The sequence below is a fragment of the Polypterus senegalus genome, chromosome 15 (genome assembly GCF_016835505.1).
Source record: "Polypterus senegalus isolate Bchr_013 chromosome 15, ASM1683550v1, whole genome shotgun sequence".
In the NCBI taxonomy this organism is placed as follows: domain Eukaryota; kingdom Metazoa; phylum Chordata; class Cladistia; order Polypteriformes; family Polypteridae; genus Polypterus; species Polypterus senegalus.
Genome location: NC_053168.1, coordinates 81,868,809 through 81,890,777, shown reverse-complemented (window position 1 = coordinate 81,890,777; position 21,969 = coordinate 81,868,809). Strand labels below are relative to the sequence as shown.

Sequence of the window (21,969 nt, the reverse complement as noted above, 5' to 3'; positions counted from 1 at the left end):
AAATTAGCAAAAATGGCAATTAGCACATGTATAATTTGTATTATTTATATTTCAGTTAATTGCTGCACTAGGGGCAGCACCCTGGTGCATGTGGCTGGTCCTCCCTGCGTGGAGTTTGTATTTTCACCCCGTGTCTGTGGCGGGTACTCTGGTTTCCTCAAACAGTTGAAAGACATGCAGGTGAGGAGTATTGGCGATCCTAAATTGTCCCTAGTGTGTGCTTGGTGTGGGTGTGTGTGTGCACCCTGCCCGGGATTTATTCCTTCCTTGTGCCCTGTGCTGGCTGGAATTGGCTCCAGCAGACCCCGTGACCCTGTGTTAGGATACAGCAGGTTGGATAATGACTGACTGACTATTTGCTGTTCTAGTCACGGCTCTTTTAGAATAACTACATTTATGGAAAACACCTGAAGCTTGGCCATAACCCTGCATCTGGACTGTGGTGGTAATCAGAATTGAGGACGGAACTGACACACGTGTTTAGTCTATGCCCTAGCTGCTATCCTTCATCTCCTGCAAAATAAAGAGATATTTCTATATTATCAGCAAAGCAATCATCACTCTTCAGGAATTTTCTTCCTCGCTAAAGTGGCAAACTAGGATATACAATATATTAATTAGTTTATTTTCAAATGTAACACCATGGAAGACTGTCTATAGAACAGTACATTTGAACAGCAAATTTGAAATACATATTGTAAGTATGGCATTAAAATCAGTCAGAGTCCACAATACAATATCTACACAGTTTTCTGTTGTTAGCATTATGTATAGTATGTACAAATATTCAGCACAGAATGAAGATGGCACAAAGAAGATTGTGAGTTTAATTCTTTATTAGCACAGGCCTATAAGAGAAACTGTTCTGTAGTCAAGTGGTTTGCAAAACCACACTTTGTTAAAAAAACTCAAGTCAAGACTACACTGTGGAAATGAGCAATAAAGCACCAAAACAGTACCAAAAAAGAACAAGTATTATTTGTTCTATAAGCAATTGTCACAAGAGCTGGTAAATAAATGAAGGGTAATATCGTGAATAGTATGACCAGAAGCCATTCCAATGACTGGAGTTTGGTTCAGAAGTGTCTTTTCATCTGCACCATCTGGTAAATACGTTACCAAAAAAAAACATTTTGTGTTAGTAAAAAGAACTAACAAAGAACGCTCAATAAACTTAAAATGTTTTTGCTACAAAACACATGTCATGCACATATCTGCAGCAAACTCCTTGAAGGCACTGTGTAGTGAAAAATTCAAAGCCCCATGAAAATCAGATCCCTGTGTGCCTTATATGCCTTCAAAACTATCAGCATGCACAGAACTCTGATAGTGCTTCATTCTCAGCAGAGAAAAAGAGAGAAATTGTAACACTAGAATTACCAAAGCCTACGAAAATACTCGTAAATCTAGCCCACCTTAAATCCCTTCGCACCTCTCCGTCAGCGTCTTTTGTCTTGTAAATATGTTGATAAGCTGCAGGCAGCCTGCTATCACATTTCCTCACTGCCGCACAAAGTTTTCTCAACTCAAGTCTGTTTTCCTGCGTGTCAGTTGCTTAGAGGTGTATAAATACTATATTGTGATTTAGAACACATGCATTTCATTTGTGTTCCATGTCTACAACAATCTATGTAAACACATTGTTAAAAAAGAAACATTTTTCATGTTTTAGGAATAATTGACAAAATGTAGACATGAAGTGTATAATGTGTCAAGCCTGAAGTCCAAATATCAAATAAACACTTTCACAAAAGGTACAAGTATAACAAAAGAAGTGCACTTTTATTCAAGAATATAACTGCAGAAAAAGGACCAGTGTTAGGGTGTGACATCGACACGCCTTTGATATGACTGCTTTGGTGGTGCAGCTGATTGGTAATCAAAAGTTCACGGGTTTGACCCCAGATGACTCTGTTTGAGAAGTAAGCTGCTCTTATTCTTACTATTTTAGAATAAATACATAAATTTGATTTGAGTCTGTAACAGCCGGTGTAAATGTATGGTACTTGTAAAGGTTAGCTTTGTTTTTTTTTTTATTCAGTTTTATTCTCCCTGTCATGTTCACGCTTCCCCCGATCTGACACTGCTGTTTTCACATAAAGACGTCCTATAACAGAAGTGAACTCAGATCGGAGAAAGAATGCACGTTGCACTTTTGCCATTACTTTACGCTTTACTGCATTATGTTTTTGTGTCTCTCTCTGTCCTGTTACATTGCGAGTTTGACTGCATTATAAACCCATTAACTATGTTAAGTGCCTTGTGATTAATTTTGCAGTGGAATGCGCTCCTTACTGAACAGATTAAGTAATAAGAGCTGATTAGAGGCTGTCAAATGAGTTATTTACAAACTTATTTTCAAAGCTCTGAATTTCTCACTGCAACGGTAATGCCGCCAGCCACAGGATTTATCACATAACTATAGTAACTAGTAAGTAATATGCGGCATTCAAACTGTTAAAAAATGTGATTCCGATGAGTACAGGTAAACAGCACAACAAACACCATGGAAAGCAACACTTTTTTGCCCAGTATACTGGAATTTTTTTTTTTATCTGTGTAGAAAGACCACTCTGGGAATAAGAGGTTGTGAGGAGCAGGATCCAATCAGGGAACATCCAAGAAATAAGCACAAACCAATCTGGAGTATGATTAGAGTATTGATTTTGGAGAACTGCATTAATGCTGCCCACACTGAAATGCTGACACTACATTTTCCAAAAAAATACGGCTTTGGAGAGCATTTTTAAAAGTCTTTATTTTCAGGGGCAAAAAATAATGGTATAGTGTGGACAAAAGACAAAAATGGAGACAAATGTATCCATTTTTAAATTAAAATCCATTTGTGTGGATAAGGCCTAACATCAATCTTCTCACACCATGTGCATTTCCTACACCATTGCCAGGCAATGTAGCGCACACAGCAGCACCATGCAAATGAAACAATTTTTTGAAGCCAGTGATCAAACAACATCAAGATAGAAATAAACAATTAGGGTAAGAAAATCATTTTTGACTTGTGTTTTGCTTTGTGATTTGGATTCTATTTCGGTTCAAATAACAATTTTAATGGGACCAAGGTTGCTGACGTTCCTGACTAGGAATAATCCCAAATGAAAGACCCTGGAGATCTCTGCAGCACTGTTAATCAGGTTAATGGTTATCTGATTCACCTTACCTTGCTTCTAGCAGGTTTCATTTTTCACCACATACAACCTTAAAACTGTGAGTATGTTGCTGATAAAAGCAGAAAGTTGATTATTTAAATGAATTGAGTCATTTATCTGACTGTGGCATCATAAGATATGTTTGTGTGTGTGTGTGATTTCTTTCCGAGCCTAACTGGAAAGATACCCTCTTCGCATTTCTAAATATTTTTTAAAATATTTAAGCAATGATAAGCATGCAGATGCAAACTGACTCCTCTTTAATAGATCAGATTATTATTTGCACCTGCAAAACAAGAAAGCCTATTGTGCAATGGCTGCTCTAACCACCATTCCTAAAGTAGATATTTTCGGATCTTCACTCTGACCCCCACAATTTACTTTTAGGCTAACAGTACAGTATATGTTTTGGACTTCTGCTACTCTCTGGACAATTGATAGGATGATAACCTCTTGCAGTGCAGTTTCAAATATCATATATACTCGCGTATAAGTCAGGTCTTGAAACCCAAAAAATTGATAATAAAATCAGACCATGACTTATACGCCTGTTCAAAATAACAACATTTAATTTTTTTTTTTTTTACATCTTCTTGCTTCCTCCAATCTCGCACCAGTTTCTTAGAAACATCTAATTTTGTTGCAGAAGCTCATTTACCCATTTCTTTCGCCACTTCAATGACTTTCAATTTAAAACCAGAGTCATAATTTCTTCCGATTGAACACTCCATCGTAGATAAGGGATGCTCTTATGAGAAAGATGTATGAGGATGTGAGATACAAAAAAACACAAAACAATGCAAACATCGCTCAGGTATTACCGTGTGGTCACGTAGGCATAATACATATAAAAACAAAGGCAGTGTACTCCGTGATTACTCTCTCAGGTGGCCGTTAGCATATCATAATCTCTTGGACCAATAGCATGAGTTTTCCACATTCGACTTATATGACTGATGTTATAAAATACTAGAAATGATATGGTAAAATCAAGTCCCAGCTTATACGCGGCAGAACTTAAATGTAAGTATACACGATAGATCTGATGATGGAAGACTGCTAATTTAGTAACAGGGTATATTTTTCCAAAGATGGTGGTTATTTGCCAAAAGATGGAGTGCTTCAACAAGCAAGCTGAACAAGCATAAGAGGACAATACAGAACCTCAAAGAACAAAGCAAGACATTTAGAATATGGCGAGGTTATAAATATCAAGGAATCATTGGGTCAAGAGACAAGAAAGCAGCTCTAAGCATGCTCTATGGGCGATACCACATGCACTTCAGAACAGGTCATGACACCTGAAGCTAAGCATGTTCGGGCCCGCCCAGTACTGGGATGGGACACCAACCAGGAAAAAGCTTAGATTGCTACTGGAAGAGATGTTGGTTTGGCCAGCAAGGGGCGCCTATTCCATGGTCTGTATGTGGATCCCAATACTCCAATGCAGTGATGGGGACATTGTGCTATAAAATTGTGCTATCTTTCAGATGAGATGTAAAACCAAGGTCCTGACTCTCTGTAGTCATAAAAGATCCCTCGGTATCCTTCATAAGCAGTAGGGTGCATCGCGATGTCGAAGCTACATTGTCCACCACAGCCTGGTCATTCTGCCCTCCTAATCATCCCCTGTCTCTGACTGGCTAACTAGCTCTCACCCCATGACTAAGTAGCACCTAATGTGTGGTGAATATACAGGCGCAAAATGACTACTGTCGCTTCATCCAGGTGGATGCTGCATACTAGTGGTGGATGAAGTAGCTCCTGTCACACACAGGGTCTAGTTCTTGTTGAAGCACAGCAGGGGACTGATTATGTGCACTAATGCCTTCTCGCATTCCTTGCAGGACCACTTAAGTGCTTTCACTTTCTGTTCCAGCATAAAGACTACCCTCTGATGACGTAATTTCCCCCTGATGACCCACCTCTTCCTCCCTCTTCACTATATAACCCAGATGATCCCCCTGGTCTGGAGTCTACTATATGACTCGGTTCGAAGAGGTTACTCTTGTGCCTAATCAAATATTTTTGCCTTGCAGCAGAGATTTACAATATACGGGGTGGATCCCCCAAACCCTTTATCTTGTTCCTTTTGTATTATTACACTCCCCACTCACTGTGTATAGCGCTTTGAGTATCCTGAAAAGTGCTATATAAACGTAATGAATTATTATTATTATAAAAAGAACAAAAATTGTGAGTGCTATGACTAGAGATATAAATAATGAATCTGCAAGTTATGATGTTGCTGGCTAAAACAAGCAGGTTAAAGCAGGAATGTGACCTCTGACCATGCTATTCCACATGTTATTGAGGTAGGAGGGACAGAACAATGGATGCAGAAAAAAGCAAAAAAAAACAAAACGAAGAAAGAGTCAGCATTAAGTTATACTCGTGGAACTGAAACCACACACCCTTAGGGTCTAATGAGTCTGAACAAATATTTTATAAATATTTTTAATAACACAGTACAGCAATGATTCACTTATTCATTCATTAACTTTGTTCATTGCTCAGCAACACTTACTATAGTTTAAGATTTAAATACACCAGAGTGTTGTTTTGTAAAAGCAATGATGCTTTATTAATTGAAGTTGACCTTATTCATAATGTCGATCTATCCTGTTGTTTTTTTATTTTTATTTTTAGTGTCACAGAGAGGTAAATGCCATCCTGGAAGTATCAAAACCAGCTCTGTATGAAGTGTCATTGCAGTGTACCAGTTCATTTGGTGTAGCTAACAAAACCTAATCTGCATTTGTTTCAGATGAGGGATTAAACTGAGTATTTAAATAAAGGTGACCAAATATACTCCACACCAACAGTTGACTGGGCTAGTATTCAGAGTCATAGGCCTGGAACTATGAGAGATCAGTACTACACAATGTCATATAGTACTGCTGCTCCTTATTCAGAATATGTGTACTAAGACAGCATTTTATAAAAATATGGTATGTTACAAAACAGGTTCTTGGTTTGCTTTCCACATAGTACCTGGATAGCCTGTAAACAAATAACCCTTAGGCATACATAGTAGATTTGTAATGAAACCTTATACAGTATGAAAAAATGTAAACATTCCTTTCAAAACAAGTTTTGCTGTTTGAAAGAGATAAAAATAATTTGTTCTGTTTTCAAACATCTAAAACTTTTCAATGAAACCTACTTTTTTGTTTACGATGTCAATAACTCTGAAAATCAGAACTTACAAAATGAAAAGAATAAGGAGGTTGGCATGAAATTTTGAATTGAGGATGACAGTCCTAAACACAGACTTATTCTTTAGGATATGTGAATGGAGTCCAAGACTGGTAATGTGCATGTACAAGTCCAACTTCTGGTACATAGTATGATGTAAGTTTGCACAGAATGTGTGAAATCGTAATTAACACAAATTCTGAGAGTAGCCTTATTAAAACACTAGAGTGTACTGTACTGGTATGAAAAATGTCAATGTCATCCTTGAACTCCTTCTCACTTTATTATATTTTTTCATTGGTACAGTTTGCAATTGGTTAAGATAATTCAATTCATTTTGTTTTTGCACTCTGCTAGCCACGGCATACACATACTGAATAGCACAAAATGTGAAAACACCTAATGTTGGTGTGAGGAGAATGAAAGCTTTTAATAAACATTATATACTAGCTGTGTAAGCCCGTGCTGTAAAAAGCACAGGGTCCTAGAAGCTATTGAAATCATCAGAAAAAAAAACTGAAATGTAGAGATAGGTCAGGTAATTGAAAGGAACTACTCTGGGCATCTCTCTCCTATGAAGTTTCGTTTTGCTGACGTGCTCACATCGTTTGTGCATTAGCGGCTAAGCAACTGTTTTTCTTCGGAGGTTTCGTTCTGCTGACGTGCTCGCCTCGCTTCTGTATTAGCCACTAAGCGAGTGACTTTTTTTTGGAGGTTTCGTTTTGCCGACATGCAGGCCTCACTTGTGTATCCTCAGAGGTGGCGCTCTTAGCCCGACTCCACCTCTCACTTCCAGGATGGACAGACACACTCACTTCCACGCGTAGACGTTTCTAGATAAGACTAGGGGGTTCGATTCGCTCGCCAACCCCCCTGGCCTGCACTACGCGCCAGCCACTTCACGTCTCTGCCACTCACATTGTGAAGAGTGGGGCTGAATGCACCCCAAGGAGACGCAGTTGCTCCTCCAAAACCCCCTCTTAAACAGTGATACAATGGGAAACAAATACAATTTTTTTTACCTCCTCTTTGCTCGATAAGCTGCTGGCTTGTTGCTGCTGCCACGCCTTGCGATCTGCACTCACGTGGCGCTTCGAACATTTAAAAGCCTGTACAGCAGCAGTCCTACTCTTTGTCTTTTATTTCCAGCCCCGGACGTGGTTAAATCTCTTGGCACAAAGTCTTGTCTCACAGGACGTGAGTTCTTCAAATTTTTTAGTTTATAATTTAAAAAACGGAATAAGAATCTGAAAATCTAACAATATCACATTAAACTTCGATAAATTCTGAAAAGAATGATACCAAACATACATATGTAGGTTTTAAAATAAGCCTGATTTAAAGCATGACAAAAAATGTTACATAAAATCGTTGCACTTTTAGGCTTAGGATTTTATATATATAGAGTACATATATTTGTCATTGTTTGTGTGGCTAATTTTTTTCCCCTCAAAGTGACCTATAAAATCATACAGTTTTACAAATTTTACAAAATCAATAAAAAGTAGCAACAGAAACCAGCAACCTTGTGCTTTAAGGTCCAGTCATCCAAGCACTACACAGCCCTATCTTGTAATACAGAAGATCAGAAACAAATGAGTCTGAAACTGAGTATGCAGTGAGATCGCTAGATGTTACCTAAAGAAGACACATACAGTAAAGGGTTAACCAGTCAGAGCAGTTCCATGCTGTAACACAAACTCTTGTTCATGCAAGTCAGACTACGAAGTGGTATGAACCTACCCACATGAAGCAAAGTGTAAGGAAACTGAAAAAAAGAAGGAAAACCTGTTATGTTTGCTTTTCCTTTTTTGAGCATAATGTGCCGACTACTTTGCCCTACCATAGATCACTTGTTGCAATTTCTGACTGTCCTTTCTGATCTTGAATAGTCGTTTTACTTGATAACATCTACAAAGCCACACAATGTATGCCAACACTATTCATTTTGCAAAGAAAGGTTAAACAAGAGCTTTAGTCTTTAAATTTTGATGAACACTATTCATTTACAGCCTGACTATCAAATTGATGCCCAAAAGAAAAACAAAATAGGAAAAGTAGTGTTCCTTTGTACACAAACTAAGAAAAAACACTCATTTTAAACTTTTCCAGTATATTCACAACATGAGAAAGCAATTTTGAATTCCAACATGTGTAGCAGTATGACTCCAAAACTGCACTGGCTTTGGTTCCAGTACAGTAGAGTGTTGTACCGTGTTAGCCATAGATTGATACAGGAGAAAGTAGGGTGAAATGACACCTTTTATTGGCTAACTAAATAGATTACAAATGCAAGCTTAGTTAGCCAATGAAAGGTGTCATTTCACCCTACTTTCTTTGGTTCCAATGTAACGGCAGCTAACTTGATGAGCTCAAATGTTTATGAAAAAAATCATATCTCTGCATTCAATACACGAACCCCTCACAACCCACTTTCAATTAAAGATTTCACCCAGTTGCATGTACTGTTAGTAATATATTAAGTGCAAGATGACAAACCTGGTATCCATGGAATAAATTAAGAATGTCTTTGACGCCAGCTCCATAAGCCATGCTCTGCATTCTAATCATCGCCCCGGGCTGAGGGGCAACAGTTGGGGCAGCTGCTGCAGAGGGGAAGTAGTTCAGGCTGGTTGGGGAGCCAGGAGGACTGCAAAAGAAATATTTACAGTTTAACCCCTAGAGGAAACAAACCTTTAAAGAATTTAGCATAAAACTAAACTCACAGCTCAGTCAGTTGCTTTACTTTGTTATCTTCTAAATAAAGAAAATTACTCATTTTATTGAATCAAAGGATAGATATTGTGCAACTAAAAAAGCCAATTTCAAAGAACCTTCACTTTAGATTTTATTTTATTGTTCTTAATACCGTCTTTATATATAATACGCTACCGTGGCTGTTTGTTTGTCTGTCCAGCATTTTAAATCACCTGTAGCTCACAAACTGACCTATTGATCTGATATTTGGTACACATACACTACGTGACATCTCCTATCCGCTTTCGAGGTGATGATGAACCTCCAAGGTTATTCCTCTTTTTATTTTTATTTTATTTTATTGTAGAATCAGCTCTCGGCAGGGCGGCCGTGCGGTGCATGTGTACTAGTGATGGGAAGTTCGGATCATTTTACTGACTCGGATCTTTGAGTCTCGTTCAGCAAAATGAACGAATCATTTTTCGAGTCATTTCGTTCAATTCTGTTTCCGGCTCAGACTGCATAGGTTAAGCTTATGGGGCTGTCACGTGATGAACGAACGACTCGAACCCGAAGACTCGAGAGATGAACTAATCAATTCTGTTTCCGGCTCAGACTCAGTTGGTTAAGCTTATGGGGCTGTCACGTGATGAACGAACGACTCGAAAAACCCGAAGACTCGAAACAGGTGTGTCGCTATGCGCATCTGAACGAATCACTCCCACGAGACGACTCGTTCTTCCCGAGTCACATTAAAGCATCGTTCAAAATGAACGAATCGTTCAAGAACGACCCATCACTAATGTGTACGGGTGCCACTCTCATTCCCAACCACCTTCGTCATCACTTCCACCACCTCTTCATACCTTAAATCATTCTTGAGGCAGATTGAAGACTTAAGTGACAGCTTAGGTGAAAAATGCCAGAAAATGTACTAATTAATTACAACAAAAACACTGTATTAATCATTTTTAACATGCAAAGATGCCGAAACAAGAAGAGAAGAAGTGGGCCGCTAGGGTGGAGAAAAGAAGAGCAGCTCAGGAAATGGCAAGCACATCAACCTCTGAGCAAAAAAAAGCTAAATGTTCAGAGAAAGAGTATGAAAGTAGGAATGCTCAAGTCAGTGTATTCCATGCAGTGCGCCGTTACTGGTAATGTAATAAATGAAAATAACATTCTCAAATTTGCTTGATCCCTGTCAGAGTCACAGTGGATATCCTAAACGAAATGCTCACAAGGAAGGAAACGGCCTTTGACATCCACCAGTACATTGCAGAGCCCACCCTTGGCCTCATCCAAATTTATAGCTCCAATGTAAAATTAAAAAAATAGTCAAAGATAAGAGTGGATAGAGAACAGGAGTATTTCAAGAGTTTACAGAAACATAAGAAAATCAGTGAGTAGTAATTATTTTAAAATCATGTCATCATTTCACATGTGGTCCAAAGGATGATAGAAAGAAAATAAAGCTGGGCCACATGACTTTCTTGGTCCATCACTATGTGCCTGCCTGCTCACTAAGGTCCTCTGATTCTGGCAATCTTGTTGTACCCCACACTAATCTACACTCCATGGGTGACAGGGCCTTCAGCTGTATAGCGCCCAGACTCTGGAATGACCTACCGAAATTAATCAGATCAGCTGACTCCATGAATTCTTTTAATAAATAACTCAAAACTCATCTGTTCAGGAAGGCTTTTAGCTCTACTTGACTTTATTACCCTTCTCTCAGTTTACCTCTCTGTCAAGATGCTCATGTAACCTGTGTGTGTGTGTGCTAGACCATCAATTATGTTGTCTGTTAGGCTTTCTCTGAATTTACTGTCTTCTTTATTTATTTATTTGGTTTGTACTATGCTATATACTGCATACCCTGCCATTCTTTCTTATATTCTGTAAGTGCCTTGAGCATGGGAGAGGCGCTATATAAATAAAATGTATTATTAAGCTTGGTCTGGTCTTCTCTGTGTTAATTCCTGTTATGAAACTGTGCATGCTATGACCAGATGGCCACTAGAGGCCACTATGCTAACACATTATGGCTCAGATCTGAACTGAAGTAACCCGAATTCAGAGGAAAGAGTGGGCATCCAAAACACACAGAAAAACCCGAGTTCTTTCTTTTTTGTGTGGAGTTTGTTCTAGTAATTCATTTCCTCTCACATTTTAAACAAATAAGGGTTGATTTGCCCTTTATGAGTGAGTGTGCCCTGCAAGGGACTGGCATGCCATTCAAAGCTGGCTTGTGATTTGCTTCCAGTGCTGCCAAGACAGTTCTGGTTTGTTTAATATCTGTCTGTTACCACGCATTTATACAATACTAGGCTCACCCACCTTTAAGGTGACCGACTTTTAAGTTGACCACTTCTTAAGGCAATTCAATATATAGATCAATTTGATATTTTATACAAACTTATTAATTTGGTGATATTGCATTTGAGCGGTATTACTTTAATACTTGTAGTTTCTGTTATTTTTGTGATGAAATTTAAACTTTTTTTCTATATTGAGGTCGCCCTTTTGAACCCCCCTGATATTTACTACGCGGTGAGGCATTTGTACTCCATCAACATTAATTATTTCCAGAGACATAATTTTGTCTATTTTTCCAGCGCATCGTGCACAAAAGCAAGGGAACGATGGGAGCACCAGAACTCTGCTCATATCATGTCGCTTCGTACACGCAAGCTGCAAGTAGTAAGTCTGTGATAAGCGGAATACCGCTACGCTTTCCACTCACGGGACGGAAGGACAATCCCGACCGCTTTTATATAGTAAGAAAAAAGAAGATATCGCACATTCTGGAGTAGAAAATCATCTTTTACCCGGAAAAACGAAACTACAAATCCCATCGTGCATTGCAAAATGGACGGGGCGTGTGTGAAACTCCGCGCCTGCGTAGCACTCACGGGACGGAAGGACAATCCCGACCGCTTTTATATAGAAGGATATGGGCATGTCTAAGTCATGAGTGTAAAAGTATCAGGGACAGGACAGGACTTCACGTCCTATTCTGTGGTAATGAACAAATGCCAAATATCAAAAAGCTCTGCAGAATGCCAGAAGAATTTACAAACTATCTTTTTTTAGCACTAGTACCTATAATAATAATACACTTTATTTATATTGTGCCTTTCCCATGCACAAGGTGCTTGTTTTCCCCAGATCTTTCCAAACTGGCTACTCATGTTAGCATGGTAATGTTTCCAGAAATGAAATGACCTTGTGAGGTGGGGCTGCAACCTTTTACTGCTGTAACGTGTTCAACATAAGCTTTCTTATTCATTAGGAAATGTGATCTATGATGACATGAAGCTGAGTCTTGATGCTATTGATAATTCCCAGACTACTGACACTGTTGCCTCTCAAATGGCTGCTTCCATTTCCTTCTACCCACATCAGCCTCTCAGATTTCTCCAGTGAGTGTTATTCTTTGATTGACTTTTCACTCTGGATTGGATTTACTTTATTGTCATTCAAACCATACAAGGAGTGCTGAATGAAATTTTGTTTCTCTAGGCTCAAAGTATTAACACAAACATAAAGACAACTGCACGTTATACAACAACAGATAGATGTGATAGTATAAACAGACAGAAAATATGTATAATTCAATAGATAAACTGGTGAATAGTTGTAAAGTGTTCAAGTGATGAAAAACATTAACATAATGCACAGACATAACATTATTTTAGGAGATGTGAGATTCTGATTATATGTGTTCAAACAGTGGGAGTTGAATCGTCTGATAGCCAGTGGGAAGAAAGTCCTACTGAGCCTGGCAGTCTTGCAACACATGCTGTGGTAGCATTTGTCAGAGGGCAAAAGTTGGAACAGATCATGGGCTGGGTGGGTAGCGTCTCTGACTATCTCAGTAGCTCTCCTAAGGCAGCGAGACGAGTACAGATCATGTATAGACAGGAGGGTGGTTCTGATGAGTTCTTCTGCCATCACCTTGGGTATGACGTTAATCTGCATCCAGCCCTGTATTTAGGCTCTCCAAACTGCAGGGAAAAACCTGGGGGTTGGGGGCAAAATTGGCACTCCAGACTGTGAGGCTGCTGGTCAAGATGCTCTTGATAGTGCCTCTGTGGAATGTTGTGAGGACAGGAGGGGACAGGTTTACTCCCCTTATCTGCCATAGAAAGTGAAGGTGCTGCTGTGCTTTGACAAGTGATGTGGTGTTTATATTTCATGTCAGGTTATCCATTATGTACAACCCTAGGAGCCTGTGTTTCTTTCTAACTCCACAGTGATGCCATAGATTATAAGTGGAGTATGTGCCATGTATTTCTTCTTGAAGTTAACAATGATCTCTTTCATCTTGTTGATATTCAGTGACAGGCTGTTGTTGTCACACCAGAGAATGATTTGGTTCACTTCCTCTCTGTAGGCTGAGATCATCATTGCTGACAAGGCCCACCAGTGTTAGTCTGCGAATTTGATGATATGATTCGAGTCAGGCTTGGCATGACAGTTGTGAATCATTAAAAGTGAACAACAGAGGGCTCAGAACACAGCCTGGGAGACCCCAATACTCATGGTGATGGTCTCAGAAATGTTTTTTCCAACACGTACGGTCTAGGGTCTGTCTGTGAGGAAGTCCCATATCCAGTTGCATAATAAGGTGTTGATGCCTAGTGGGTCACATTTTCTTACCAAATGCAGGGGGTTAACCGCATTAAAAGTGTACCTAAAGTCAATAAAGAGCAGCTACACATAACTGCTCTTGTTTTCCAGATGGTCAGATGTGGAGTTGCTGATATAGCATCATCAGTGGAGTGGTAAGGGTGGTACACAAACTGAAATGGATCAACCATTGCAGTGAGTTTGGATGTTATATGGTCCTTGACCAGCCTTTCAAAACACTTCATCACGATGTGGGTGAGAGCTATAGGGCGATAGTCACTGAGCGTTGATGCTGGTGACTTCTTTGGCACTGGTATGATAGTAGTGGCCTTGAAGCACAGTGGTACAATGGCTTGCCTCAGGGAGGTATTATAAACGTCTGTAAGGACGCACATCAGTTGGTCAGCACATTTCCTTAGTATGTTGTCAGGATCTACAGGCTTCCGTGGGTTGACCCTGCGCAGTGGGGTGAACTTCTTTGCCTTTCATTCCCTTGTTGATGCAGGTCGCTACAATTATCACCTTTTGCTCATTAATTCAAGAAATTTTAGATTTACTTTTTTAATTTTGACTTTATTCTTTTTCTTTGACTGATTTTCCTCTGTTTCATTTCTGCTCACACCGGATGATATTAAAACTGGATTTCTTGCTTTTCTCTTTCTGTCTCTTTCTATCATGTTCTTTTTTATTTACAACATTTTAAACAATTTTTTTTTCTGGACTTAATTTTTACGGAATGACATTTCATGATGTTTTGATGGTGTGGTTGGAAAGTTGTAGTGCTTACCCACAAACAAGGTTTATTATTCTTATGTGTCAATATTTTTCTGGTTATGCAGCCTAACACAGGGCGTGGAATTGGGGTTTGAGGTATTTACTAATTTTCTTTTGCTGCTTGGTTTGTATCCATACTGGGGTGTTTTTAGGGGTATTCTGTAAACATGAAGGACTTGGTTCAAATGTTAAATGACAGAATTTTCCCTTTCTTTGGTATAAAAATAGACACTTTGTTTTAGCTTGAATTTTGTTTTCTGGTTAAAGAATTAACCAGACTTTAAGACTTAAAGCCCAATTTCAAAATATGTAGTACTCTGTAGCTATCTCAACCCCTGCTAATATACATACACATGGAGCAATTATACTTGTCTGTCACAGTCTTAGCCTTTAAGCACTCTCCTTGAATTAGGATGATGCTGGTAGATTCTATCACTTGCTATCAGAAAGCCAGATAAATAAAGAACACTTAGTGCTTTGCATATTCCCGTGCATAATATCAGCCTTTATTTTTCCAGAGCCTGGTCAACTAAATTGTAAACAATTTCAGGTAATTCTCACCACTATTAAAAATTCCTGCATCAATCTACTTTTTGACAAACAAATCATTCCTATTCTTCACCATTCCCTACATTTCATATATTTACTCTACTAATTCCCCCCTTGATTTAAGTTATATTTTATTTGATGACCTCCCCCACTAAAGAATATTCTTATTTTTTCCCACTACCATTCTCATGCTGTACTGCATTGTACAGTACATTTTATCTCTTACTCACTTTCCTATCCTGTCATTATTTAGTACATATCCAACTACCTCTCTGATCAAAACTGCATTCCTTTGCAGCTCTTTTCACTTGCCTTCTGATGAATACTGTAAGGAGGTTATGCCATGCTATATATTGCTACTGTATATGGAGGTTTAACACTTCTTTACTACAAAATGTATTTTCATTACCACTAATTTCATGTAGCTGGTTATCAAAGGTACAATTTACAGTTTTTTACTTTCTTGAGACAACAGAAAACTTCTAAACTTGGACTGCACCTTCTGTCTACAGAGAACATGGGTCCAACATGTTATTAACCAGTGAGGAATTGGACTCCCTTCATTTTCAGCACATTGAGTTTAAGATCCCCTACACGCAGGCCAAGGAAACTTGTAGACTTTTGAGATTCGTAACTTCCAATTTGTTTATCATAAATAAGTTGATGTCTTTATTGGTAAATCCACTGAAACTGAGAAATGTTTTCTGGGGTTCATCATTAAACAATTTTCTGACAAACCCAATGTCTCCATTTCTAAATTCTTTTCTGAACAAGCTGATTTATTATCCATCTGTCTCTTATGAAACTTGTGGAGGCTGAAAATTCTATGAGGGTTGGGAAGTTCCCTTGTCCAGATGCGCACTCTGCAGAATCTTTGTATTGGGGTTGGTGTAGATGGTTTGTTTTAATTAAATTTTCTAAATACAATTTTATTACAATTGAGGTGTGAGTTTAACTTTATGTGCTTTATTCAACAAAAATTGATTATCAAAAAGATATTTTGTGCATACTTTTTTATTTTTCTTCTGAAAACATGAAACATTTAAATACAGAGATTTATTTGAGATCATTAACAGTCTAACATGTAGTATGAAATGCTACTGTCATGCTCTGTCTGTGTGGCATTCACAAGATTTTTTGCTGTTTAATTCACACCAGAGCATAAGAACTTATGTTGGTGGCAATCTTATTTAGTCTGACTGCGGCTCTGTCTCATTATCTTATTTCTAATATTGTAATATAGTATTTTGCCTCTCATACACTACAGCAAGCCACACTATGAATTTTGTCTTAAGATATTAAACTTATTTTTAATGTATTCAATATGCCTTTACAGCTACAAGTCAGTGTTATCTCAAGTTAGGTCCTTAATTCCACACAGGTACATCTTTGTGAAGGGAATATTAACACATCATTATGTGCCAACTAAGACCTGTAGGTAAGAACTTAAGGCCCAGTCAGAGGTGTTCATTATTCCTAATCTCTAAAGATTATTTACCGTATTATTTTGATACCTAATTATAACAATTCCACTTGTCTTTTTAGTCCACATGGAATTGTTTTGATAAGTGAAGATTTACCATGAGTATTTTCATGTTTGATTTGCCATGACTCTTGTTCCCAGTCTGTTAAATGTTTGCTCTCCTCAGAGGCCTGTAGTGATACTCAATAATAAATAATCAGTATGGCAATGTGATTAATGCTCTAAATGGTTGTGCAGGCATATTAGCTTTATTTATGCTATATTTATATACTGTATTTACATATTCTTACTCAAAGGTTTACCTTGCATTTGTACACCCACATAATCATTTTTCTTAAAAAAGATAAAGATCTTTTATATAAACAATAAATACCAAGAATTATATAGATTCAGAAAGAAGCAGAAGAATATTCTGAATATGTTTATGTGTTTATTAAGCAATAAACACTAGTGCTATCCCTATGCCGGGACTATGATTGCACTATTGACTTAATGTCAGGGAGCCCAGTGCCTAAAGCGAATGTTTATGCCTTGTCACAGCTTTAACAGGAGGCTATGGAACAATATACCACAGAAAACTTGTAGAATGGTTTTATAACCCCGTCCATTAGCCTGATAGGGGCAGTCTTCTTTTTTGTTGAGAAAAAAAGACGGGGGTGTTCAACCTTGTATTGATTCTGGAGAGCTAAACTGAATTACCCTGAAAAGAAATTACCACTTACCACTTATATTCTCAAATCTGAATCAAATTATTGGCTCTACAGACTAACAAAATTAGATTTAGTGCATATAATCTTATTTGAAATCGGGAGAGGGACAAATGGAAAACTGCCCTTCATATCACGACAGGACATACCATATGGATTAGCTAATTGTCTGACGTTTTCTAATCCTTTGTTAATGATATTTTTAGAGACTTATTAGGGAAATGTGTATTAGTGTACATTGATGATATTTTGACTTTTTCTGAGAACATACAGTAACTACTCATGTGAAATATGTTAAGGAAGTGCTTTGCCCCTTTACAAAAGTAACCTACCTATTCATTAAAATACAGAAATATGAGTTTCACAAGGAAAAGACTTTGTTCTTGCGGTATGAAATTTAATGGACTGGTTTAGCTATGCATAATAATAAGATCACTGCTATCCAGGATTGGAAACAACCTGTGAGTGTTAAATCAATCTAGAGATTTGTCAATTTTGCTAATTATTATTGACAATCTATAAAAAAAAATTCAGTTCGGTTATAGCTCCTATAACCTTGTTAACCTGGAACACTCAGTGTAAATTTCAATGGTCAGAGGAGGCGAACAAAGTTTTGGAACATATAAAAGAATTGTTTAGCACAGCCTCCATTTTACATCACCCCTATACTGAATTGTCATTTATCATGGAAGTAGATGCATCCAGTTTCAGAACTGGAACCATACTTTTCTCAATGATGTCCCAAAATAGGAGTCATTCACACTTGTGCCTTTTATTCAAAGAAATTAACTTCTACTGAGGGAAACTACAACACAGGAAACCGTGAGGTGCTGGCAATTAAGCTGGCTTTGGAGGAGTGGCGTCATTTTTTAGAGAGAGCGACATTTCCTTTTGTTGTCTACACTGATCATAAAAACTTGATGCATTTAAAGTCAGCAAAAAGAATCAATGCTCACCAGGCTCGATGGGCTTTAGTCTTCAGCCAATTCCATTCCACATTAACATATAGCCTTGGCAGAAAAAAAGGAAATCTCCTTTCTAGTATTCATGAGCCTCATGGTTTCATTACCTATTACTGATTCAGAAAATTTATTGGCATGCTTAATGTATCACATGTGGAAGATACTTTGAATCAAGTTCGTAGTGCTCAAGGGCAGGCAAACCCCACTATTAAAATGCCAGATGGGAAACTTTTCATCTCTTTTAATTTAAGAAATCAAGTATTAGATCTGTGTCATCAATCTGCTATGTTTGGACATCCGGGGGTGGCCCAGACGATTCATTTATTTAAAACAAAATTTTGGTGGAGGGGATGGACAATGGATGTAAAAGAGTATGTAGCTGATTGTTGTCAATGTAAGAAAACCACTGGAGGCTCCAGCCTCTTTCTGTACCATCATTTCCCTGGGAATACATTTCTTTAGATTTTATCACAGATATGCCTCTGTTGATCTGCCTCGACAGTGTAATATCTGGTGCATTGGAAGGGGTACGGTCCAGAGGATGGGTCCTGTGCAATGTTTAATGCCCTTCATGTCCCTCACCTGGGTTCGTACTTATTTCCTTTGGAAACTGGACGGACTGGTCTGGAGGACTCGTCTTTGACAGGGGGTTCTGTTTTGATTTAGGCTGAATATTGAAGTTGTTGTAGCCTTTTCCTGTTATAGAAGCCATATTGTGCACCATTGTCAGGGTCATATCCTGCATTTCTAGGGGCCTGACCTTTGGGGTTATGACCTTGACTTAATCCGCAGATGGCATAAAAGGTCAGGCTTTTGCTCTGCGCTTTATCAAATCTGCAGATAAATTCCTTATTTACATTTCTGACCTTTTGTGCAATTACTATTTTTCTCTCACCTTGTTTTTGATTTATTGTGTATTATTTGACTTTGAATTTTGCCTCTTGTCAGGGGTTTGGTTGCTTCGGTTTATTTTTATTTTCATTTGTTTTGCCTTTTGCTTGCTTCTCCCAGTTTACTGAAGAAACTAGTTATCTATTTTTCCTGCAAAGACAGGACAAGTATCTGCAGTATCTATGGAAAGTGACTGAAATTTAATAGAAATCTAGAATAATATTTTAAATTCACATTTAATTAAAATCCTGTCCTAGGAACTGTACCTGAGATTATGCTAATCAATTAAATAAGTTTACAATTGAACTAGGTATTTTTAACATGGGAATAGATTGAAAATCATTTTCAGCCTTACTTGTGGGACTGTTAACACTAGAATCCATGAAGCCTATGAAAAAGTCATAATACCGGGCTACCTTAAATTCCCTTGCACCTCTCCATCAGTGTCTTTGTTTTGCAAATGTGTCAATCAGCACAAGCAGCAAGCAGTCTGCAACCCCATCAATGACCGACTCAGCTGAAGTCAGTTGCAAAGTTCTCCCAGCTCAAGTCTCTTTATCTGGGTGTGAGGTGAGTTGTATAGGGTAAATAATATATCGTTATTTGGAATACATACATTTCATGTATGTTCCATGTATACAATGATCTGTGTAAATGTAGGATGATAGGAAATGCAAGGCAAGAAATGTTGAACACATAACTAAAACAGAAGCATTTTCATGATATAGTAATAATGACAAAATGCTGACCTGAAGTGTATATAATGTGTGAAGACTTAAGACCAAATATCAAATAAACACTTTCAAAAAAGGTATAACAAAGCAAGTGCGCTTTTATTCAAGAATAAAAAAAAGAAAAAAAAAGAAAGAAAGTCGACATGTCTGCTTGGCTGGTGCAGAGGTAAGAGTTGCTGCCTCATCAGCAAAAGGTTGCAGGGTTAAGCCCAGACTTTCCCCATTTTGAGTCGTGAGCTGCTATTATTATTATTATTATTATAATATAATAAAAACATACATTTGATTTACCCATGGTAAATTTTTGCTACTTGTAAAAGTTAGCTTTTTTTTATTCAGTTTTATTCTCTCAGTCACATTCACGTTGTGCAATGAACTTACCTCTCCCTCTCTGAGTTGATAGCATTATCTCCATTATTTTCACAAGAGCAGTTATGACCACAGTTGGTGCTGTTGGTGATGCCTACTCAGAACTATTTGTTGTACCAGCAATCAAAGATACGATGCACTGTGACCACTATCAGACTATTATTCAGCATTTGCGCTTTGACAACAAAGACACTTGTGCAGAATGTGTGAGAAACAATACATTTACTGCAATCTCCGACATCTGGCAACGTTTTTTTTGAGAACTGTGTTTTGAGTTACAACCCAGGGCAACATATTACCGTTGATGAACAACTGTTTCTAATCAAAGTCCGCTGTCCTTTCTTGCAATACATCTCAACCAAGTCAGACAAATATGACATAAAGTTTTGGATTGCAGCAGATTTTGAGACAAAGTACATGTGCAATCCCAATCCATTTTTAAGAAAATATCCCAGTAGTCCCATGGGAGAAAGACTTTCCAATACTGTGGTCATAAAGCTTATGTAGCCATTTCTGGACAAAGGCAGAACTGTAACAACAGACAGCTTCTTCATGTCACTTCATGGAACTTCCACCTGCAGCTAAAGTCACTTCAGTACGTGCGCAATTCTCCACGCTAGTGTTTAGATCTGGAAGTGCCATGCTGACAGTGTATGTGCCCAAAAAGAAGAAGCCTGTCTGCATTCTCAGTACCATGCACCATAACATGGAGATTGGACAAGAGAGAAAAAAAAATGTGTTCAAATGACATAGCATTTTCAAATAGTAACATGTTCATGTATGAATGTGTGTGTGTGCATGCGCGAGAGAGGCAGAGACAGACTTGGTGTCATTCAAGTGGTTAATGGAATGTAAAGTTTAAGAATAAAACTGAATGACAAAAAATTCAGGTGACAACAAGATACCAAGAAGACTTGATTCACCAGCGTTTGTGTGTCTGCTTATATCCCTTCAGCTATATCATTTACAGATAGCAAAAAATGTACAGACTCCAATCAAATTAATATTTGTATTATATTTTAGTAATAATAATAATAATATCAGCTCACTACTCAAAACAGGGAGAGCCCAGGCTCAACCTGCAACCTTTTGTCTATGAGGAAGCAGCTATTACCTCTGGACCAGCCAAGCAGACATGCTGACTTTCTGGCAATTGAAATTTGGGCTTGGGTTTTTTACTCATTGACAGCAATATGCAAATTGAATGATTTACTTTTCTTCGGTTATATTCTTGAATAAAAGCGCACTTGTTTTGTTATACCTTTTGTGAAAGTGTTTATTTGATATTTGGACTTCAGTCCTCACACATTATACACTTCACGTCAGCATTTTGTCTTTATTACTATAACATAAAAAAGGTTTCTGCATTAGTTATGTGTTCAACATTTCTTGCCTCACATTTCCTGTCATCCTACATTTATGCAGATCACTGTAGACACGGAACACACATGAAATGTATGTATTCTAAATAACGATATGTTATTTACTCTATACAATTCAAGGCACCTCATACCCAGGTAAACAGACTTGAGCAGGGAGAACTTTGTTACTGACTTCAGCTGAGTCGGTGGGGGAGGAACAGCAGTCTGCTTGCTGCTTGTGCCAATTGACACATTTGCAAAACAAAAATGCTGACGGAGAGGTGCGAGGGAATTTAAGGTGGTTCGACATTATGACTTTTTTTGTAGGCTTCATTGATTCTAGTGTTAACCCACTTTCATAAGACATAGCAGGAAAACATGTAAAAATTCCTGGATATTAAGTATCCTATATATAAATAATAATAATAATTCTTTGCATTTAAAT

The 21,969-nt window shown here is 38.0% G+C and overlaps 1 protein-coding gene across 3 annotated transcripts in view; it reads right to left on the bottom strand.

The window, feature by feature from the left end:
- esrp1 (epithelial splicing regulatory protein 1) overlaps positions 1 to 21,969 on the bottom strand; it is a 70,481-nt gene that overhangs the window by 2,674 nt on the left and 45,838 nt on the right. For all 3 annotated transcript variants that reach the window (XM_039736339.1, XM_039736340.1, XM_039736341.1), the window contains one exon: positions 8,865 to 9,015. In XM_039736339.1, the coding sequence (XP_039592273.1) occupies positions 8,865 to 9,015 (151 nt within the window). The remainder of the gene's footprint in view (positions 1 to 8,864; positions 9,016 to 21,969) is intronic.